The sequence below is a fragment of the Cervus elaphus genome, chromosome 30 (genome assembly GCF_910594005.1).
Source record: "Cervus elaphus chromosome 30, mCerEla1.1, whole genome shotgun sequence".
Taxonomy (NCBI): domain Eukaryota; kingdom Metazoa; phylum Chordata; class Mammalia; order Artiodactyla; family Cervidae; genus Cervus; species Cervus elaphus.
This window is the reverse complement of record NC_057844.1, coordinates 15,018,957-15,043,387: the sequence shown is the minus strand read 5'-3', so window position 1 is coordinate 15,043,387 and position 24,431 is coordinate 15,018,957. Positions and strand designations below refer to the sequence as shown.

At 38.8% G+C, this 24,431-nt stretch overlaps 1 protein-coding gene across 1 annotated transcript; it reads right to left on the bottom strand.

Moving 5' to 3' along the window:
* Positions 1 to 9,555: 9,555 nt before the first annotated feature.
* LACC1 (laccase domain containing 1) lies at positions 9,556 to 23,398 on the bottom strand. The gene is made up of 7 exons (XM_043892207.1): positions 22,847 to 23,398; positions 21,161 to 21,765; positions 20,335 to 20,513; positions 18,407 to 18,572; positions 14,391 to 14,616; positions 13,803 to 13,963; positions 9,556 to 12,858 (listed from the first exon to the last, which is right to left on the bottom strand). The coding sequence occupies exons 2-6, from the start codon at positions 21,708 to 21,710 to the stop codon at positions 13,804 to 13,806; spliced, it is 1,281 nt and encodes a 426-aa protein (XP_043748142.1). The 5' UTR covers positions 21,711 to 21,765; positions 22,847 to 23,398; the 3' UTR covers positions 9,556 to 12,858; position 13,803.
* Positions 23,399 to 24,431: the final 1,033 nt, after the last annotated feature.

The following is a 24,431-nucleotide window of genomic DNA, read 5'->3' as shown; positions in this document are numbered from 1 at the left end:
GAGCTAGTTTGAACAAGCAGTGACTCAATAAGTAAAATGTGAAGTGAAACAGACAAGTAACTCAAAGATTTTGCTGGAAGGCTGGAAGATGGGTAGCACCTTCACAGAAAATGATAAATCTGGATAACACATTCAGACCAATTCTCACTGTCTGATAAAAAAAAAATGTCTAAAAGGAAAAGCTGAATGGCTACCTATAAAATACTTACATTCTTGCCAGTCTGAGGGTTTATGCCACCTGGTGGCAGTTTATCCACTTTTAGATTCAATTATTTTAAAGTGGTATAAACTCTCCAAAAATGTAAGTACCTGCAAATCCTAGCAGAGTGACAAGTATGGAGCCATTACTCAGGCATTTTGTTGTTGTTGTTGTTGAACAAATGAATGAGTTGAATGCATAAGTCAGTTATTAAATGAGGCAAAGCTCTGTGGTGAAAAGAGCTCTGATCTGAAAGTCAAGAGAGTAGGCATCCAGTTCCAAACTGCTGACTGGGGGGTGACCTAAGGAAGTCGCCGGATCTCTGGGCCTCAGTGTTGGCATGTGTAGAATCGCTAATAGGGTCAGAAGAGCAGCTACATATCAGTCCTGAAAATACAAAAAGATTCATTGGGATGACTGAATTTTGTTTTTAATCGAAGTATAATTGATTTATAATATAATATTTGTTTCAAGTGTACAACATAGTAATTCAAAATTTTTCTAGTTTTTACTCCCATTTAAAGTTATTATAGTAATTAGCCTCCAACGAATAAAAATAAATGGAAAAATAAAAAAATAAAGTTATTATAAAATATTGGCTATATTCCCTGTGTTGTACGATATATCCTGTAGCCTATTTGCTTTACACATAGTAGTTTATTTCTTAGTCCCCTATATATTTCTTGCCCCTCCTCCCCTCCCTCTCCTCACCGGTAACCACTAGTTTGTTCTGTTTATCTGTGTTTATCTGTTGTTATACTCATTCATTCATTTTAATTTTTAAGTTTCACATGTGAGTAATATCATATATTTGTCTTTATCTGCTTGACTTACTTCACTTAGTATAATAATCTCTGAGTCCATTCATGTTGCTGCAAATGGCAATTATTTCATTCTTGTTTATGACTGAGTAGTATTCCATTGTATATATGTACCACATCTTCTTTATCCATTCATCTGTCAATGGACATTTAGGTTGCTTCCATATTTTGGCCTTGTAAATAGTGCTACTGTGAACATTGGGGTGCGTGTTTCTTCTCAAATTAGTGTTTCTGTTTTCTTTTAATATAAATAATTGAAGAGATAATAAAAGGAGAAGAGTAGACAAATCTCCTCTGCATAAAAACTTGAAATAATTTATGTAGATTCTCTGCCTTCACAGAGGTGGAACATAACTGCCTACTCAGTAAGCATAACTGTGCTCAAACCACCAAAGAGTAAAGCACGGACTGGAAAGAGTGACTTTACAGTGGAGAAATCTAACAAACACTACCTCAGTCAGGTGACCAACGGTGCTAAGTCATGAGGATAGCACTTACCCATGAAATGACTTCACCTCTGTGGTCTTCTTCCCCCAAATCCATAATCTAAGTCTAATTAATAGAAAAACAGCAGAGAAATACCAGTTGCGGGGCATTCTACAAAATACCTGACCAGTATTCCTCAAAGCTGCTAAGGTCATGAAAAATAAGGAAAGCCTGAGAAATTTTTGTAGCCAAGAGGAGCCTAAGGAGATATGACAACTAAATGTAATGTGGTGTCTCAGATGGGATCCTGGAACAGAAAAAGGACATGAAAACAAAGGACATCTGAATAAGGTTTGAACTTTAGTTAAAAATAATGTATCAGTATTGGTTCAGTAATTGCAATAAGTGTACAAAACTAATGTAAGATGTTAGTAATAGGGAAAAGTAGTTGTGTTTTGCTTTATTTTTACAATTCTCTGTAAGTCTAAAAGCTATTCTACAATAAATCTTTAACAGAAAAAAAAAAAAACCCATGAGCCAATCCTCCCAAAACACTCAGCACCATGTGGTTGTGCAAGGAAATGTCAAAATATTATTAAGTACCTTTTGGAAAATTAGATGGCAGAAGGATATATGAAAGAAAAAGGTTTTCAATCCAGGGAAGAGAAATAAATATGTTTTAGACACAGTTACATATGATTTTTTCTTTTGAAAAAAGTATCAGCTTAGTTGCTCAGTAGCGTCTGACTGTTTGTGACCCCATGGACTGTAGCCCGCCAGGCTTCTCTTTCCACGGGGATTCTCCAGGCAAGAATACTGGAGTGGGTTGCCATTTCCTCCTCCAGGAAAAAAGTATAGCTCATTAAAATAAATAGAAAATATTAAAAAGATACAGAAAAGTGGAAAGGAGAAATGAAAGTTTCCATAATTTCACCATCTAATGCAACTATTACTATTATTTTATTTTCAATTATATATATACATATATATAAATTTTTGTGGGTTTTCTCATATTGTAATCAGACTTGACATAGAATTTAATTCCTTGGAAGTTTTTCCCTTTCTTAAATTGAAAATAAATCTTACATGTTGTTGTTTAGTCACTAAGTCATGTCTGACTCTTTTGCAGCCCCGTGAACTATATAGCCCACCAGGTTCCTCTGTCCATGGGATTCTCCAGGCAAGAGTACTGGAGAGGGTTGCCTTTTCCTTCTCCAGGGGATCTTTCTGACCCAGGGATTGAACTCAGGTCTCCTCCTTTGCAGGCGGATTCTTTTACCTCTGAGCACTAGTATCTAAATCCATGAGGCAAATATTAACAGACATAAAGGGCAAAATTGACAGTAACTTAACAGAAATTGACTTTAACACCCCACTTACATCAGTGGACAGGTAATCCAGACAGAAAGACAATAAACACAGGCCTTAAATGACACATTAAAATAAAATGGCTTAATATTAATAGAACACTCTATCCAAAAGCAACAGAATACACAATCTTTTCAAATATACATGGAACATTCTCCAGGATAGATCACATACTAGGCCAAGTGCCCATCAATAGATGAATGCATAAAGAAGATGATATGTACATGTATAATGGAATGTTGTTGTTTAGTCACTAAGTTGTGTCCTACTCTTTTTGTGACCCCCATGGACTGTAGGCTGCCAGGCTTCTCTTTCCATGGTATTTCCCAGGCAAGAATACTGGAGTTGGTTGCCATTTCCTTGTCCAGGGGATCTTCCTGACTCAGGAACTGAACCTGCGTCTCCTGCCTTGGCAGGCAAATTCTTTACTGCTGAGTCACCAGGCAAGCCTGGAATCTTACATTAGCCTCATTCTGCATTTTGGACAGTTAAGTGCAACTACATGACTTCCCAAGACTGAATATCCTGAATCTGCTCTCCTTATCTAGGATGTAGTAAAGAACCAGAGTGGATATCTATCAAGTTATATAGGAGCTTAATGATGTGTCTCTTGATTTCGCTATGAAGGAGATGTGATATTTAAGAAACAAATTGAAAAAGAGGAAAATCCATTGTCAGGCACGAGCCACAGAAATGAGAAGTAGGGAACTAAGAGTGTTGGGATTGGAAAACAGTTTAGGGGAATACAGAAAGGGCATATGTGTGTTTAAGTGAGGTATGAATAAATTATAGAATGGCATGGACTGAGAAGAGCATGAGGGATCATCTATTTTGCAAATGTGTGGTCTGAACATACTGGGAGGAGAATGTGGTTGAGAACAAATGGTCAGTTCAGTTCAGTCGCTGGTAGGAAGTATTAAGATTATTAAAATCCCTGTAGGTAGAAGCTTGAATTCAGGTAATATTGTTTCATAAGGTTTGATAAAATGCCAGTTTTCCAAATAAAAACGTCTGATGTCAAATTCAGTTAGAGTGAGGAAACTAGAAATATTCCTGAGTACACATCGCCACCCAGTGGATGAATGTGTGACTCACAAATCATATGCAAAGAAAGAGACAAAGAATGAGAGCATATCACAGGAAGTTTGTGTTAAAACTTTGTGTTCAGTGATATCATATGTGATGCAAACCTGAATCACACCACTCATGCAAAAGCCAGACTAGATTTTAATATATATTTTTCAAAGTATTCTGATAAATATTATGAGAAGCTTTTAGCAGTGAAAGAAAAATATTATGAGTGTGCTTACCACATTACATACTAGAGTTTCACTAAGGCTAATAAAACTTAAGTTCATGAATTTCCAGTAAGACAAATAAGAGATATTTAACTTCTTACATGGCAGAAAGAGAGCTGCCAAGGCAGAGATTCAAGATTCAAGTCTTGACTCCCCAGGGTGCTAAAAGCTTTGATGAGAAGTCAGGGATGAATTAAATTTTTGGCACGATACTTTTTGAGTTTTCCTTCATCTGCTAGCAAATAAAGATTTATGAGATTAGGGATATGTAGGGACAGTGGGTGGAAGCTGGGTGAAAGATGCATTGAATCATGTTTATATAGGGATTTCCTAATGGTTCGTCTTGGAGGAATACAGCAATATTCTCTTGGGATAACTCAATAAAAGTCTTCTGGTATTCTACAGACAAGTCTAAACCTATATACTGTGTTCCCTAAAAAGAAAATTTACTCAATTTGAATGACATTAAAAGTCTAAGGAAAATTAGTGTGGGGCTTTAGTTTTTGCTATGTCTATGCAGTATTCTAACATAAAGGTTTGTGCATCCATTTTTTAATACCTCTCAACAGGGAACCCACTAACTAATGTGTTTTTCCTTTGTTGGGTCTGGGATTTGTTTATCTAATCCTACTTATGAACTAATAAATTAGTCTATCACTGTTTCACCAGTGTTGGCAGAAGATATGAGATGTCTGAGTCAGAGACAAAAGATGCCATTATTCATAGTTAACAAGTAGGATAAACATCACATTTGAGTTAGTTTCCCTTATGTTCCAAGGTCAATGAGGGCACCAAGGAGGGGCCCAGGGATATTCTATGCACACAGTAGGGTTTTGTCCTAGGTTAAGAACACTGAACTTGGGAAATTCACTGCTTTTATAATAAGTAGTAAGCAAGTCTGTCTTTTCTCCAAATTGGGATCTCTAACTTATCCCTCAAGGTTGCTTGCTTCAAACTACCCTGATAAATGGCCTGGCGGGGGGAGGGTGGCGGGGAGGAAACAGCAGATGGGGCCTTGCTGAAGTACTTAAGGATTATGGCAGATTGCCTTTCTATAATTTCCACTAATTTGTTTTTTTTTCTTTCTATCCCTTCAGGATTTTGTACATTAGATATCTGTAATGTGTTTAAATTCCATTTAGACTTCTTTTCTCCAAACTAATCATTTCTAGTCCCTTTGACCACGCCTCCCATAATCTGGCTTTGAGTCCCCTCACCAGTCAGTTCAGTTGCTCGGTCGTGTCCGACTCTTTGTGACCCCATGGACTGCATGCAGCACACCAGGCTTCCCTGTCTGTCTCCAACTCCTGGAGCTTGCTCAAACTCATGTCCATTGAGTCGGTGATGCCATCCAACCATCTCATCCTCTGTCGTCCCTTCTCCTCCCGCCTTCAGTCTTTTCCAACATCAGGGTCTTTTCTAATGAGTCAGTTCTTCATGTCAGGTAGCCACAAGTATTGGAGCTTCAGCTTCAACATCAGTCCTCCCAATGAACATTCAGGACTGATTTCTTTTATCATTGACTGGTTTGATCTCCTTGCAGTCCAAGGGACTCTCAAGAGTCTTCTCCAACACCACAGTTCAAAAGCATCAATTCTTTGGCACTCAGTTTTCTTTATGGTCCAACTACACATCCATACATGACCACTGGAGAAACCATAGCTTTGACTAGACAGAACTTTGTCAGCAAAGTAACGTCTCTGCTTTTTAATATGCTGTCTAGGTTGGTCATAACTTTTCTTCCAAGGAGCAAGTGTCTTTTAATTTCATGGCTGTAGTCACCATCTGCAGTGATTTTGGAGCCAAGAAAACAGTCTGTCACTGTTTACATTGTTTCCCCATCTATTTTCTATGAAGTGATGGAACTGGATGCCATGATCTTCATTTTTTGAATGTTGAGTTTTAAGCCACCTTTTTCACTCTCCTCTTTCACCCTCATCAATAGGCTCTTTAGTTCCTCTTCGCTCTTTGCCATAAGGGTGGTGTCATCTGCATATCTTGAGGTTATTGATATTTCTCCTGGCAATCATGATTCCAGCCTGTCCTTCATCTTGCTTGACATTTCTCATGATGTATTCTGCACATAGGTTAAATAAGCAGGAGGACAATATACAGCCTTGACGTACTCCTTCCCCAATTTGGAACCAGTCCATTATTCCATGTCTGGTTCTAACTGTTGCTTCTTGACCTGCATACAGATTTCTCAGAAGGCAGGTAAGGTGTTATGGTATTCCCATCTCTTGAAGAATTTTCCAGTTTGTTGTAATCCACACAAGGCTTTGGCGTAGTCAATAAAGCAGTAGATGTTTCTCTGGAACTTTCTTGCTTTTTACCCTCACCATTAGTATTGCTTTTCTTTGACCTTATAGAAGGATTATTTCCCAAAATATAATGCTCCAAATATTGTCTAATCAATTTATTAGAAGAAAGAGACACTGCTTTGCTTATTCTAGAAGTATGCTTCTATATTGCAACCTGGGATCCCATGAGTTTTTTTGGCAGTCCCATTAATTCTTATTGGAAAACACTGACTTATATCATAAACTGCTATTAAGCCATACATTTTTATTCTGTTCTAGGCTATTCTTATGCCAGAGGATGGACTCTTCATGTAGTTTTTCATTAATCATTGTATCAACCAGATTCCATTTCATATAATAGAAAAGGTGAAAGTAAGCTTATTATTTTAAGATAGTTGTTATTTAGCAGAAAAGGCAGTTCCCTGTTGTCTGATATTTTGTGAATTATTCCTCCTCTATATAAGAGAACAGTGTTAATATAAATGATATACAACCCTCAAACTCTTCTTTTAAACAAGAGTTCAAAAAATAAATAAATAAACAAGAGTTCAACAGATTTTTGCTATCTTCTCTCCACTGTCCACACCATGTATGTACAAGAATGAGTTGACATTACTCATCTTCTGCTTTAAAAAAAAGAAAGCTGAAACATGTACATATTTTTTCAAGACAGAAATGTTACTTTAAATATTACTAGCAAGGCAAGAAATTATGGCTCAATTTAAAACATTCAGGAAAGTAGAGAAAATAGTACAATGCACCCCCAGATAACCATCACTCAGGTTCAACAATTATCAAGATACTGCCACATTTGCATCATATCCATTTTATTATTATTAAAATATTTCATCGTTACTGGCATATAACATATCAGTTTACTCCTACATAGTTCAATAAGGATCAACATAGACATTTTTAACAAAACTACAATATCATTAACCCCTAGAAAAATTAATGATAATTCCTGGCATCATTTAATACCTCGACCATATTTAAATTTTTCCCAATTGTCTCAAAAATACGTTTTATAGTTTATTTCTTTTCATTTCTTCTGAATCAAACTAGGACCACTCATTACATGGGATTGTTAGGTCTAATAAACATACTTTTATCTAGAAAAGTCTGCCTCCTTTTTTTCATAAAATGGTATAGCCAATTTAGTTTTTTAAAAGTTTTATTGAAGTGTAGTTGGCATCTTGGTTTCAGCTATTCACCTATCCTTTTTAAAGTTCTTGACCAGTTGGAAACTGTGGATTACTTTTTTACCTCCTCGAATTTGTGATATCCACTTAATCCTCTCTTCTGCATATTTCTTATACATCAATAATTAGCTTGAGAGCACTAATAGACGAGAATGAAACACATGCTTAAGGAAAGTGAAGGCATAGGGAAGCACTGGTAAGATGTAAATGTAGTAATGAGTGATGCAAAAATAAGAAAATAACGGATGAAAATTCAAAACTCAATTGTCACTATAAATAAATCTAATTTACACTCAAATGTTTCTCATGAAATGAGTACCCTTTTTATTGTTGCTATTGTTAGAAAGGACTGTAATAGTTTGAGCTACTGAATCGGCTATAAGTTTTAATTGCTTAACAAGATACAGTAACTGGACGCCCCAGCCTTCTGAGAATTGAATTAAAAAGCTTGCTCCAGATACAGAAAGGATATAGTTCACCTCAGGCCCCTGACACACACACAGTGGGGTGTGACATATCTTTTTCTACAAAGAAAATGCACCTGTGGGGAGAGTATGAGCAGTCTGTCTCCACGTAACTGACATGTGATCATTGTGAGTCCAAACTAAATGTTATTAAATCCAGAAAAAACAGTACTGGCCGATTTCCTCTTCCTTAGTTACATGATGACCTAGCACGGAACAGTGCATTACTTACAGTAGCTGCCTCATCTCTGCCATCACAAGTAAAGTTTAAAACGTTGCCTGCAGTAGAAACAGGCATGCTCTAGGCCAGAGTTCCCATAAACACTACAACGAGCATAGGGACCACGCTTCCATTCTTTACCACACAATTCACAAAATTTTTATACAGAGAAATCTATGATTCCCCTGCATGCAATGTATTTTGTATGAATTTACACTAGCTAGGGCAAAGAGGCTATGTATCTTACATGGCACGTAGATATTTCTCATTTACTATTTAGCACACAGACAGATCCATGTCTACACACACAAATACACAGATAACTGAGTGGACTTCTACAGATTGATGGCATTCTCTAAAAGTTCACATAAAGAAGTAGGATGGATACATTGGAAGGATAACTTTAGGAAAAACAGGTGAAAACAAATATAAAATCCTACTTTGAGATATAAAATGATGTAATTCACATGTCATTGTCCTCTTATTTCCAGCTTCTGAATCCATGGGTATTATTTATGTGTTTGCCACGTGACACAGAGTAAGCTTCTCTGAATTTCCTCCCCCCAAATCTACTTACAGAAAAGCAGTTACTGGAGATTCTGTGGAAGTGAGACCCAGGCAGATGAGGATTCCTAAATGTTTTTATCTATTTGAAAGTGTAAAGAAATTGTATCTAAAGTAAGAGCTTTATATGTATTTTGTACACATAGGTTAAGATTGGCTCAACTTTATACCAAGAAACAGAGCAGAGCTACTTGTGGAAAGTAGCAGAGCCAACGCCTCGTCACGGAAAGACCGTTTTTTTTTTTTTTTTGCATTGCTTTGTAAAGCAATGGAGTATAGCATATTTAGTCACTATGCTACTCCTCAATTTCAAATTACAATTAGATAAATTTTAGTTTGGTAACTAGTACCTCTAAAAAATGATGTCCTGAACTCTGATTTTAAAACTTATTATCTCACTAAAATGACAGCTTGTATTTTCCATGTACAGTTAGCAGCAGTACTGAGATTGAAAACAGAACAAAACTTACTCAAAGTCATCATTGTAGTTACACCCTGAAAGTCCCAGAAACCTATGTACAAATGCTTAAACATGAGAATCTTGTAGAGGCAATAATATATGACTATTTAACAGTAACAGTCTGTTTCTGAGTTATTGAATCAATACTTCTCACTCAGTAAAACTGCAAGGAGACAACTTCTCTTTATATGCTTTGACACAGATAATCCAAAGTCTTAAATAATCAAACATAATTTTTTTTCAAAAATAATTTTTTATTTGGCTTTGGAGTATAATATTTTGGTACATAAAGTAAAACATGATTGCCTAATACTCTGCATTCAACGGATTAATATAGAGTGACAAAAATTGGAAAATTACTCATCTTTCTCAGTGGAATTATTCTTTAATCTTATTGTTATCATGAAACAAAAGAGTATTTTGCATGAGTTTGAAATTGCTGTCTTATAATTTGTATTTAATGCCTTCCCTGAATTGGAAGACATGAGGTATTTTTTAAAATGTATTTATTTTTTAATTGAAGTATAATTGCTTTACAAAATGTTTTCTGCCAAGTATTATCATGAATTAACCATAGGTATACATATGTCCCCTCCCTCTTGAACCTTCTTCCCATCTCCCTCCCTATCCCACCCCTCTAGGTTGTTACAGAGCCCCTGTTTGAGTTTCCTGAGATACACAGAAAATTCCCATTGGCTATTTTACATATGGTAATGTAAGTTTCAATGTTACTCTCTCCACACATCTCACCCTCTCCTCCCCCGACCTGTGTCTATTAAGTCTGTTCTCTATGTCTGTTTCTCCACTATTGCCCCGCAAATAAATTCATCAGTACCATCTCTCTAGATTCCATATATATGCGTTAGTACCTGATATTTATCTTGTCTTTCTTACTTTGAAATGAGGTATTTTATATAAATTTCTCATGAGTTTCATAAAAGAATTAAAGTATCAGGTGGTCACAACGATACAACACATATCACAGTATTGAAATTGTTGTTGTATTGATTGTCACCTTTCACTGGATATTAAAAAAACGTGGGCTACAAATGTATTTTTTAATCTACCTGAGCACTTCAACAAAATTTTGACTGTCTATAAGAATACTGATATTAACAAAATAAAATTTTAATTTAGATAGCTTTAATTAACTGTAAAATCTGAAATGAGATTTGGGGTCATAAGACATAGGTTCAAATCTTACTTTATCACAATTTATGTGATTTCAGTCTTTAACTCATCGAGGGTCATCTGAATAAAAGGAATAGCACCTGACCTATGTACTTCAGAGTACCTGGAAAGGTAAAATGAGGTAATGGGTGAGAAGTACCAAACAAATGTAACTTTCTGCATATTCAGCTAAGAAATATATGAAATAAGAAATCCTTTTAAGGTTCATTGTGACAAAATTCATGTTAAAAACAGGTATCATACCATTTTTCCCAAGTAAAAACACCTTTTCTCTTCAGCCTACACATACACATATACACACACACACACACACACACACACCCCTTGTATCAAAATACAGCCCCTGGTGTTTTATGTTCTCTGGACTTCCCTGGTGGCTCAGACAGTAAAGCGTCTGCCTACAATGCGGGAGACCCAGATTCAATCCCTGGGTCGGGAAAATCTTCTGGAGAAGGAAATGGCAAGTCACTCCAATATTCTTACCCAGAAAATCTCATGGACGGAGGAGCCTGGTGGGCTACAGTCCATGGGGTCACAAAGAATCGGACACAACTGAGCGACTTCACTTACTTCAATAAATACTAGCAAAGTAGAGTTGACACTGGTGCATCCTCTTCCTCAAAGCACTGAAATCCATCACCATAATGACCCACAGAACAGCCTCAACACAGTTATTAATCTACTGGTTTCTTCTCATTTGTGTTTTGGCAGCAACCAGTGGCATGCAGGATGATCCCTCCCACCCCCGGCCAGGGATCAAATCCAGGCCTCCACAATGGAAACACCAAATCCTAACCACTACGCCACCAGGGAACTCCCTGTAGATTTCTCTTTGAGTACCTCTCATATTTATGGCTTCCCTGGTGGCTCAGAGGTTAAAGCGTCTGCCTGCAATGCAAGAGACCTGGGTTTGATCCCTGGGTCGGGAAGATCCCCTGGAGAAGGAAACGGCAACCCACTCCAGTATTCTTGCCTGGAGAATCCCATGGACAGAGGAGCCTGGTGGGCTACAGTCCATGGGGTCGCAAAATGACTGTGTATTTTTTTTTTCTAGATTAATCTTTTCTACTGGTTCAGTTTCTGGCTCTTCAAATGCAGGAGTGTAAGGTTTCATCCTTGGACCTCATTTTTTCTCACTCTGTTTCTGTGAAGATGACCCAGCCTATTCCAGTAGACCCAGGCACTATCTCTGTGCAGCCAACTCCCAAATCTCTGTTTCTTCATGGCTCCTTCCCAGGTTCCAGGTCTCTATATCTAATTATTGACCACATATTTCCATCTGGAAGCACTTCGGTCTATGTGTCTAATTCATTATTCTTCCCGTGTCCCAAACCTCCTCCCCACCTCTGCTGCCACTCCAGATAGTCATCGAGCAGAGACTGTGGAGTAAACAGGGATTTTCTCCACTGGTCCTCACCTTTCACCTCCACGCTCTAAGAACAGGATCTGCAGATTCCGTCTCTGAAATGTCATACTATTTCACTTACTTTTATCTCAATTTAAATTCCCACTGTATTCGGGCTTCATTATTTCTTTTTTAAAGTATTCTGATTGCCTTTTAACTAATCTCTCTGCTTTAGTCTCTCACAAATCCATCCTGTTAAATATAATGCCAAGGACATAAAAATACTCCCCTACTTTCTATGCGTACTCTTTGCCTGGAAAATAAACTCCAAACTCTTTGACATAGCATTCAAGACCCTAATTTGTTTCTAACCTGTTTTCCCAGTAACTCCTACCCACACCCTCTTCTTTCTAGAACACTTTCAGTTTCACGCCCTAGTTTATGGTATTCCCTTAACCTGTTACGGTTGTTCTTTATTTGTCAAAAGTCTATACGTCTTTCAGATCCATGTGACAAGTCATTTTCTCTGCAATACCTTCTCCAGTCTGTGTTCCAGATAGAATTAATCCTTCTTCTCCTGTACTCTTCTGCTATTAAAATTAAACTTAAGTGTAAGAAATGTTTATCTCTTCCACTGCATTAGACTCAAAGGGAAAAAGTATTACTCATCTTGATTTCATCTATGATTCACAGAATGCTTGACAAATAGAGGCTACCCAATAAATACTAAACTGAATACTTATTCCTGATGTATGTAACAAATACAGAGGACAAACTTTAAGAATAATTCTTATCTGTATAACATACAAACTATATCATATTGATTTTGTCAGTTATTGTTAAAATCAATAAATCATTTGGATAATAATGAAAGTATATCTGAAAGATGAATTACTCATTGTAATCCTTTTGATTTTAAGTATATCAACAACTACATTTCTCTTTCACAGTCGGTTTGGAAGATAGCAGGAAACAGTGATGCAAAAATCCAGTCAAGTATCTGTAAAAATACATAGAAATCAAAAGAGGCCATTAGTAGTGCTATTAAAAGAATCACTAAAAAAAAAAAAAGAATCACTAAATTTATTAAAGTCTTTTGTATATTAAAGAGTAAAAGACATTGTAAAGACTAAAAACAATATTCAGTTAAAATAACCTTAAGGAAAATCAGATATATGCTAAAGAGTCAGTGCCACATCACTGTCACAAAATTTTGTGTAACAAAAAAATCCATCTCTAAGAAATACTAATTTAATGAAATTACACTCAATCCTGCTCTATGATTGTAGCTCAAGTGTCAGCAAACTATACCCTGTGGACCAAATCTGGCCCCTCACATGTTTTGTTGGTCAACAGAATTTTACTGAAATACAGACATATTCATTCATTTCTGCTTCTGTCTGCTTTTGCTCTACAAAAGCAGAGTTGTATAGCTGAGACAGAGACGATGTGTCCCACAACACCTAAAATGTGTACTATCTAGACCTTTAAAAAAATTGACCAACTCCTGCTACAGATAATCAGTTGGAAGTTTGGTTGTAAAACTAGGCTGGGCTGTGTATGTATCATTACTCTAGAATTTACTTTTTTTATGCAAGGATTTCTTCTTAAAACTCAAAAGAATTTAAAAAATTATAAAGATGTTATGATAGAAATAGATGTCAAGTATAGGAGAGTTAAATGGCATACAAAAAGGATTTTTTAATGAAAACTTGTGTTACTTTTATACTCTTATATGTACTTATACTGCCCTTTTATATTAGAGTACGTCACTGAAAATGAACTGGTCTACCATTATTATTTCACTAAAAAGTAGAAAATTAATTCTTCCTGCAGGAATAAAGGAGTGAAGTTAAATATAATTATTTTTCAAAATGAGGGGAGGGAAAGGTGGAAGCAGGGAGGAGAAGGGAGGGGGGGGCAGGGAGAGAGAAGCTACTGTACCTCATTCTCTAACTGAGATGAAGCCAATCTGTGTACCAAAGTTAGGGCCATCTCGGACATGGGAAAAAAACTTGTCAGGATGACAAGACGTACAGAGGTTGAGATCCTGGTTCTGGTCCTGAATATTCTGTGGCAGAATTCCTCCCCGTTCAAGAAGAATCCTTAAGATAAAGATTTTTCCAAAGACAGAAAGTTTACTTTACCAACAGACAAAGCAATATGGAAAAAGCATCGATATTAGTGTAAAAGAACTCTGGGAAAGATCTGCTTGGAACAATGCAAGTTGTCATTCAGTTACAGAACAGGACCACAACAGGAAATGGTAGATTTCACCATTACAGTTCTGGACTGAAATCAATTGTCATTGTTGTTTAATCGCTGAGTCCTGTCTGACTCTTTTATGAGTCCATGGACCATAGCCTGCAGGCTCCTTTGTCCATGAGATTTCCCAGGCAAAAAAAATTGGAGTGGATTGCCGTTTCCTTCTCCAGGGAATCTTCCCAACCCAGAGATCAAACCCACATCTCCTGCATTGGCAGGCGAGTTCTTTACCACTAAACCACCAGGGAAGCCTCAGATCAAACATACCTAGTGGCTTTACGGATGTCAACACAGGGATTTGGTGAGTCAAACAGCCGTACACATCCGGGATCAAGATTATGAAATGCCTTTGCTGATTCCCTTGGAAGAGTAAAACAGCACGGTCCAACTGAAGGCCCCAGTACAACAATAATGTCTTCCAAACTGCAGCCATATTCTTCTCTCATAGCGTTCACTGTAGCCATAGCAACACCTAACAAGGTACCTTTCCAACCTAGTAAATAGGAAGAGAGAGAGATAAGCAAAGTTAAAACATAACAAAATGTCATCTTAATTTACATCTAAGTTAAAAGTGAGCAGAGTCAGTTTATGTATTTTTCCTAAGGGTGCTTTCACCTCTTAGTTATTGTGAATAATTTCTGTTTTGAGCATGGGTATGTAAATATCCTATTGACATTCTGCTTTTAACTCTTTGGATATATGTTCAGAAGTGGAACTGTTGGCTAATATGATAATTCTATTTAAAACCTTTCGAGGAAACATCATACTGTTTTTCATGGCAGCTGCATCATTTTATTCTCCCACCAATAGCGCATCATGGTTTCCATTTCTCTTCACCAAAACTTATTTTCATTTTTTAAAAATATCAGCCATTCTGATGGATGTGAGGTGATATCCTGTGGTTTTGATTTGCTTTTCCATATTAGTGATGTTGGGAATCTTTTCACATGTTTATTGACCATTTACATATCATCTTTGGAGAAAGGCCTACTAAAGTCCTTTACCCATTTTTCAATCAAATCTTTTAGTTTTTGTTGTTGTTGTTGAATTGTAGGTATTCTTTTTGTATTCTGAATATTAACTTATTAGATGTATGAACTGCGAATATTTATTCTTTATCTGTTGGGCTGACTTTTCACTTTGTTGACTGTGTTCTTTGAGGCACAGAAATTTTTGTTTTTGATAAAATCCAACTTATCTATTTTTACTTCTGTTGCTGTGCTTTTGGTATCGTATCTAAGAAACCACTGCCTAATCCAAGATCACAAGGATATACATTTATACTTTCTTCTATAATTTTTAGAGTTTTAGCTCTTACATTTAGATCTTTGATCCACTTTGAGTCAGTTTTTATACATGACATAAGGGTCCAACATTGTTCTTTTGCATATGCCTATCCAGTTTCTCCAGTACCATTTGTTAAAGAAATTGTCCTTTCCCCATTGTATAGTCTAGGTACCTTTTCAAAAATAATTTGACCCTAATGCAAGGGTTTGTTTCTGGAATGTCTATTCTATTCCACTGCTCTATTGTCTTTATGCCAGTACCATACATACTGTTTTGATTACTGTAGCTTTATAATAAGTTTTGAAATCAAGAAGTATGAGACATCTAACTTTTTTCCTTTTCAAGACTGTTTCATGTATCTTTGATAATTTTATATTTAATGTTTCAAAACCCAGGAAGTAACAAATAATATTCACATTTTATATCCCGGAACTAAGACTCAAACTTTAAATAACTTTGACAATGTTGAATAGTAAACCTGACTTCTAGTCAGCAGAAGATAATCCAAAAGATCACTCCTCATTTTACACAGACTCATTACCTCTGGATAATCTAATAATAGTATTTTTTAAAAACCTTCAGCAAACAAAATTCCAAAACCTTGACAAACATAGCACCTAAAAATTCTTTGTTCTTATTTTCAGAGAATAGTTAAAGCTAATCAACTATAACATATTAAACGAAATGCAATTTTCCAAACATATTTTGTTTTTTCTTATCTTTACACTTGCTGCTGCATTTTCAAAAATACCTTCTGCGACAAGTCTAATCTTCCTATTCCCTACTACCCAGACTTCAAGGGTAGACTTCTCAAACTAGAGACAATACAATTCAGTACAATTCCCTGGGAGTGTTTTGAAAAGCACAGAGGTTTTTCTTTTTGGTTATTACATAAGTACAACTGGCATTAAGAATTTTGAAAGCCAAGCACACTTAGTCTGCAATGTGACTATCTTGCGCCAAATGTTAATAACATTCCTGCTGAGAAACACTGGTACCTAGCCAAATCCTACAAACCTCCCAGGAATCAGCCTCAATCAGTTCAGTTCAGTTCAGTCGCTCCAGTCGTGTCCGACTCTTTGCGACCCCATGAATCATAGCACGCCAGGCCTCCCTGTCCATCACCAACTCCCAGAGTTTACTCAAACTCATGCCCATCGAGTTGGTGATGCCATCCAGCCATCTTATCCTGTCGTCCCCTTCTCCTCCTGCCCCCAATCCCTCCCAGTCCAATGAGTCAACTCTTCGCATGAGGTGGCCAAAGTATTGGAGTTTCAGCTTTAGCATCAGTCCTTCCAGTGAACACCCTGGACTGATCTCCTTTAGGATGGACTGGTTGGATCTCCTTGCAGTTCAAGGGACTCTCAAGAGTCTTCTCCAGCACCACAGTTCAAAAGTATCAATTCTTTGGCATTCAACTTTCTTCACAGTCCAACTCTCACATCCATACATGACCACTGGAAAAACCATAGTCTTGACTAGACGGACCTTTGTTGGCAAAGTAATGTCTCTGCTTTTTAATATGCTATCTAGGTTGGTCATAACTTTCCTTCCAAGGAGTAAGCATCTTTTAATTTCATGGCCGCAATCACCACCTGCAGTGATTTTGGAGCCCCCCAAAATAAAGTCAGCCACTGTTTCCAGTTTCCCCATCTATTTGCCATGAAGTGATGGGACCACATGCCATGATCTTAGTTTTCTGAATGTTGAGCTTTAAGCCAGCTTTTTCACTCTCCTCTTTCACTTTCATCAAGAGGCTTTTTAGTTCCTCTTCGCTTTCTGCCATAAGGGTGGTGTCATCTGCATATCTGAAGTTATTGATATTTCTCCCAGAAATCTTGATTCCAGCTTGTGCTTCTTCCAGCCCAGCGTTTCTCATGATATACTCTTTACATAAGTTAAATAAGCAGGGTGACAATATACAGCCTTGACGTACTCCTTTTCCTATTTGGAACCAGTCTGTTTCCGTGTCCAGCTCTGTTTCTTCCTGACCTGCATACAGGTTTCTCAAGAGGCAGGTCAGGTGGTCTGGTATTCCCATCTCTTTCAGAATTTTCCACAGTTTATTGTGATCCACACAGTCAAAGGTTTTGGCATAGTCAATAAAGCAAAAATAACTGTTTTTCTGGAACTCTCTTGCTTTTTTGATGATCCAGCGGATGCTGGCAATTTGATCTCTGGTTCCTCTGCCTTTTCTAAAACCAGCTTGAACATCTGGAAGTTCACAGTTCATGTATTGCTAAAGCCTGGCTTGGAGAATTTTGAGCATTACTTTACTAGCATGTGAGACGAGTGCAATTGTGCAGTAGTTTGAGCAATCTTTGGAATTGCCTTTCTTTGGGACTGGAATGACAGCTGACCTTTTCCAGTCCTGTGGCCACTGCTGAGTTTTCCAACTTTGCTGGCATATTGAGTGCGGCACTTTCATAGCATCATCTTTCAGGATTTGAAATAGCTCAACTGGAATTCCATCACCTCCACTAGCTTTGTTCGTAGTGATACTTTCTAAGGCCCACACTTGACTTCACATTCCAGGATGTCTGGCTCTAGGTGAGTGATCACACCATCTAGGTAACTGCTTTCTTTAGGGATTATACTCTGAGTCATATAATTTGACATAAGTATTCCTTGTATCTCCTCCTCACCTAAGAGTCTACTAGCTCTCTTCTATCTTTACACTTATCACCATGGGTAGTAATTAACTATTAATGCTGGGAAAGACTGAGGGCAGGAGGAGAAGGGGATGACAGAGGATGAGATGGTTGGATGGCATCATTGACTTAATGGCCATGAGTTTGAGCAAGCTCTGGGAGATGGTGAAGGACAGGGAAGCCTGGAATACTGCAGCCCGTGAGGTCACAAACAGTCAGACCATTACTTAGAGAATGAACAAAAACAATGTCTATCAGAAAGAAATTATAACTTTTATAATTTTGGGGAAAATTATAACTTTCCCCCTAAATTGGTAAAAATCCTAGGTGATTAAGTACACTTACCAGAGTGAGCAACCCCACATGCTTTCTTGACAGGATCTGCAAAAACTATGGGAATACAGTCAGCACCAAGAGCTGCTATCGTGACTCCTCTTTGATTTGTGGTGATTCCATCATAAGATTCAGGCTCCTTCCTTCCCATAATCCAGACATCATTGGCATGATCAGTCTAATACCAAAGATGTGAAATAAAAATGTTTTGAAAATAGAATTTCTCATACCATAAGCTTTTCTGAAAGTATTTTGTACAAAATAATATAACCAGTTTAAGGTTACTGCTGCTGCTGCTGCTAAGTCACTTCAGTCGTGTCCGACTCTGTGCGACCCTATAGACGGCAGCCCACCAGGCTCCTCCGTCCCTGGGATTCTCCAGGCAAGAACACTGGAGTGGGTTGCCATTTCCTTCTCTAATGCATGAAAGAGAAAAGTGAAAATGAAGTCGCTCAGTCGTGTCCGACTCTTAGCGACCCCAGGGACTGCAGCCTACCAGGCTCCTCCGTCCATGGGATTTCTAGGCAAGAGTACTGGAGTGGGGTGCCATAGCATTCCTTAAATACATCAGGTCCATATGTGTATAATATAGTAACAAATTTACTTGACTCTATGATATGATAATCTTTATGTATTTTCCTCAAAGGAAAGCAGACTTCAAGATTTAAAAAAAAATCAAAATAGTACCGATGAACCTATTTTCAGGGCAGGAATAGAGATGCAGACAGAGTGAACAGACTTGTGGACACAGCAGGAGGGCGGGGAAGAGAAGGTGGGATCAATTGAGAGAGTAGTATTGACATATATACATTTCCATGTGTAAAACAGATAGCCAATGGGACGTTCAAAAGGGAGGAGATTAAAAAAAAAGGGAGGAGATATATATATACTTATGGCTGATTCACATTGTTGTATGGCAGAAACCAACACAACATTGTAAAGCAATTATCCCCCAATTAAAAATAAATTTTAAAAAATATAAAATAGTCCATCCATCATGAAAACCCCTCACTAGAGATGGGTAAATCTCTAATTGCAGTAGTTGTTCAGTTGCTCAGTTGTGTCGGACTCTCTTCGATTTCATGGACGGCAGCACACCAGGCTTCTCTGTCCGTCATTATCTCCCGGAATTTGCCCAAACTCATTGAATTGATGATGCCATCCAACCATCTCATCCTCTGTCACCCTCTTCTCCTCCTGCCCTCAATCTTTCTCAGCATTGGGGTCTAAACCTAATAGCAGTAACTTCCACAAAGTACTAATTGACTGAAAGAAATTAAATTTCCAAATCAATAATATTTTTACTTTTCCTGGAGTCAAAGAAATCTAGAATTCTGTAAGAACCAATTATCTTATCAGTTGTACCCTAGTTCCTCCTAGTGTTAATATAGAAAACAATGGCTTTTCTCTCTCACCATTCAGGAAACTTACTTCTAAGTCAAAAAGGCAGTGGTACTATACTCTGGGGCTTTCCTCATGGTTCAGTGGTAAAAAAAGAAACAGACAAAAAAAAAAAAAAAACTCACCTACCAATGCAGGAGACTCAGGTTTGATCCCTGGGTCAGGAAGATCCCCTGGAGAAGGAAATGGCAACCCACTCCAGTATTCTTGCCTGGGAAATCCTATAGACAGAGGAGCCTGGTAGGCTACAGTCCATGGGCTCACAAGAATCGGACACAACTTAGTGACTAAAAAACAACTGTATTTTTAGATGTGAGGAGTTCCAGATGTTTGTGTGTGTGTATGTGTGTGTGTATATATCATAGAATTGATCTTTAGACTATGATATGTATCTCTAAGAAAAATAACCACAAACATTATCCTAAGTTTTAGATAAAACATTAGATGTAAACATTAAATAGCTTATTTAAAGTCCATATAGTCATTGGCAGAGTCAAGAATATACTTTAAATCTTCCAAAATATGAAACAAAATTGTACCTTTATTTGGTAAAATTTATTCGCATTAAATCCTGCAGCCTTCCCCAACCTACGCAGATTTTCTTGAACAACAGCCTTGGGATCTCTCCGTTTGGAACTACTGAAGAGATTGAATGAACTAAGAGTTGGTATGTAAGATATCCCACCTGTTCTTGTAGTAAATCCATGTATGAAAGTATCTGTTGAGGATAAACAGTGAAGATTAAAACTAGGCTGTACAAAAGACTGTAAAGCCTTACAAACCCAGTCTCTCATTAGGACTTTCCCTAATAACCTCACCTTGCATTAGTTTATCCAGCTTCTAATTTCTACAGTTCTTTATAGCTTCATCTGTTCTTATGACACAATGTTTTGAGTTTGTTTTACCTTCTCTGTGGGATTACTGCTCTTCAAAGGGTATCTTTTTCCCATTAGTTTTTGTTATGCCAATAGCATATAGCTCACAGTAAACATCCTTTTACTAACAAGTGAGATTTGACTGTTTTAAATTTCACTCTTCTGTGAAGGCACCACGGAGTTAAGGTTTCAGAATTTCCAAGTAGGAAATGCTTAGGGTCATAAATCTCATTTAAAACCAAGGCTGGGGGATTTGTCTTAAAGCTGAATTTGCATAAAGCGAATTTATTTAGAGTGGCTTTGAAGGGACTATTCCTTCACACATGTGACTCTATAAGGCCGTGCATTACACTCCCATGTTGTAACTGATGCTAAGGAACACATAATCTCACACCAGTCTACAAAAGAAACAAGAAAAAGAGGTGAACAACCTGTAAAGAAAGACTGGCTTTTCATATTCAAGTAAAACAACTGATAGTGTTTAACATACCTGGGATCAAAGGAGATGTGATAATGGTTAATTCTCCCTTCAGTGCTGGCAAACTTCTCAAATATGTTTCTATTTCATTCTGGATTGCTTCTAGTTCTTGAGCTGTGATTATGTTTACTTCAGTAGACTGTTTCAGAAGACCTCCCTTCAAAGTCATCTGTAAATCTTCAAACTCAAAATTGTAAACATCAGTAAAGAGTTGGTCAATGAAAGCCTTCATTAATGTCTTCCGGTGCACAGGCACAATTACCTTAATGCTACTCAAATTTTTTTCATCAACTTTTTGTTTAATTATATACAAAGAGGCAGCCATGCTGGGATTGCTAACAGTCTCAAATTCTCTCAAGAGAGCTGATAATCCATTGCCTGTTTCTAATTCACAATTATCATGGTCACAGCTGATGTTACTACAACACATTATGCAAAAAAACTTGGCCTTGGCACCATGGTGGTATCTGACCGCATTCAATGTCTTTAATAATGTCTGATGACAGTTTTTCTGAGAGTTCAGTTTCAAACCAAAGAGATCAATCAACACTGCTTCTGCCATCCTTCAATTCTGTACAAAGTTCTTCAATGAAGTTTTTGTGTCCCCCAAAATTTACCTGTAAAGAAAAATTAGCATAAGTAAGAATGCAAAATTATATCAACATAGTCCCAGTTACAACAGAAACTTGTGGATGGGTAAACAGAAGAATTGCATTGATTTAAAAATGTAACCAGAATAGTGAATCTGGACTCCTCCCAGAAAAGCTAATCCACTATTTATCAGAAGAGAACCATGACAATGAAAGCAAAGCCAGCTCTTAATTCATTTTGTGAATGTACTTTACATCTTTCTAGTAGAACAACAGGTTTGGTTTTGTTTTCAGATAGTAAATTTTAAGCAGGGAATCACTTACTGACTTAGAGGAAGTACTGTTTTTTAATTACAGGGTGTCAACCTATCATTGATACATCATTAATCCTGACATGACAGGCTTGTTAGGTCACATCCCTTCCTACGAAATACCTGGGCCTTAAGTTCAATAAGATTAATTGGAGTTGCATTTAAAATAAAAAAAATAATAATTAAAAAAATTTAATTTCTTTTTTTTTTTCCAAGAAAAATTGTATTTTTTTTCCCCCCAGAAACAGACTCACAGATATGAGCTGTTACCAGCAGGTTGAGGGAAGGCGGGGAGGGGCAAGATAGGGGTAAGGGGATTAAGATACAAACTATTATGTATAAAATAAATAAGCTACACGGATATATTGTACACCACAGAGAATACAGCCAGTATTTGAGAATAACCTAAAATGGCATAATTTATAAAAATATTGACTCACCATGTTGAACCCAACATTAATATTGTAAACTAACTGTACTTCAATTAAAAAAAAAAAAAAAAAGTCCGTTTTGAAGGTTAAGAGCAGAGATGACCGACAGGTTTGCCTCCAGGAGTCACAGGTATGGCAGCACCTCGTTACATTAGCACTCGGCACTCGATCCCTTCCTAAGTCCAACGATCACGCAAGCGACTGCCATTTGGATCACGTGCGCACCCCCGCCCCGCTCTCCTCACCCCCCACTACACTCACACGCTTTCTCACCCCGGCCCCTGCCCGCCCGTCCGGGCTGCCGCTCTCTCTCTGGTGACCCCTCCGGTGTCAGCCTCTGCCCCTCCTAACCCCCGCCCTCCGCACCGAGTAACGCCGCACGACGAACGCCTCGGCCACCGCCCGGTCGACGCTCGGCCCCGCGGGTCGGCCGCTGCCCACACGCCGGGCCCTCGCCCCGACTCCTGCCGCCCCTGCAGGCCTTTCTGACGGTCGGGCGCACACCCGAGGCCGTCCTCCGTCACTTTCGGTTGCACGCTCGGCGGCGAGCTCGAGCTCTGAGGCGTCTGCCGGCCCCGGTCCTGAGCCTGAACGAGACCCAGAGGCCGTGAGCGTGCGCCCCCGCACTCCTCAGCCGAGTCCCCGCCGCTGTGAGGGCGGCGCCCGTCCCGCCTCAGCCGCTGCACCCGCTTGACTGCGGACGGAGCACCCGCCCCGCATCCACCCGACGGCTGCGGAGGCCGGGTCGGGGGGCCGGGGGGCGGGGAGCCGGAGCGACCCGGGGGGCGGACGCGCCCGAGCGCGGGGAACCGTCAGCAGTTCCGGGTCCGGTGGCCGCCAGCCTGCACCCGCCGCGCGGCCCCTGGAAGAGGAACGGGAACCGAGCAGCGGCCGGGCCGAGCGGAGCTATAGGCAGGTCCGCGGGCGGGAGGCCGGGCAGGAGGCGGGGCAGATGAGGGGCGGGCGGGCCTTGAGGGAGCGGGCCGGCCTCCAGACGGGGCGCGCGGCGGAGCGGCCGGGGTCGGCGGGCGACGACGCCCTCTCCGACGCCCTCTCCTGCTTCCGCGCTCGGCGCGGTCGGGACCCCCAGTTTCATCCTCAGAGCCCTGGCCCGAGACCCTCCTTACGTTAGTACTTGGCACTGTGTTGCGTCCAAGTTCACACACTGCGCCTCCTCAGGCAGATTTTTTTTTTTCTTTCTTCTTTACTGTTTGGCTTTGTTTCCAGAAACAAATTGACTGAACCCTCCTCCTTTGCCTTTTTTGCTGATCCCGCCTAACTTGCTGACTAGACTTCATAGCTCCTTCACGTGTGTGGATAAACCGATGTCCTTATAAAAACATGGGCCAAGCATAGAAAATTAGAAGGCACTGACCTTAAGAGTTGTGATAAAAATGTAAATTAGCATCCCCTTTCTCCCCTCAAAGAGCGTAACATTTATTTATTTTAAAATACTGAACAGCTCCTACCTATGTAGATGGTAGGTTCTATGGCCAAAGGGAAAATATCTCCAACCTTCAAAGCGTAGGAGACAAGGTGCTTCCTATGGCACTGTTTATGATGAAAGGAGGGGTCCCTTTTTTCTGACAGTTGCTCACATGATAAGTTCTGAAGAATGTTTCCCTGAAAGAAAGAATCTCAGCAATCTGGGAGTTTAGAAGAGCACTGGGAACTGAGACTACTGCTATTCTGTTTGAGTAGAGAATGAGGTCACCAATCCACCCATCAGTGAACCCACTCTTCAGTATCTGGCAGACTTTTTTCCCCCCAAAACTGTATTTTCATTATTTTTGTGAACATTTATTAAGAGCACTGAGTGGTAGGTGTTACACCTGATCTACTCTGCCCCAAGCTTGTTTTATGTTGAATATCACTGTAAACAAAATGGAGGTCTTTAGTTACAACACTGGGTTAAAACATTTATGTCTGTTTTTATAGATGATGAGCATTT

Coding starts and splice junctions, on each gene's coding strand:
- LACC1 (XM_043892207.1), bottom strand. CDS start 21,710: ATGGCAGAAGCAGTGTTGATTGATCTCTTTGGTTTGAAACTGAACTCT. Junction 18,573..20,334: donor ATAAATTTTACCAAATAAAG/GTACAATTTTGT, acceptor CTTTGGTATTAG/ACTGATCATGCCAATGATGT. Junction 13,964..14,390: donor GACATCCGTAAAGCCACTAG/GTATGTTTGATC, acceptor CTTTATCTTAAG/GATTCTTCTTGAACGGGGAG.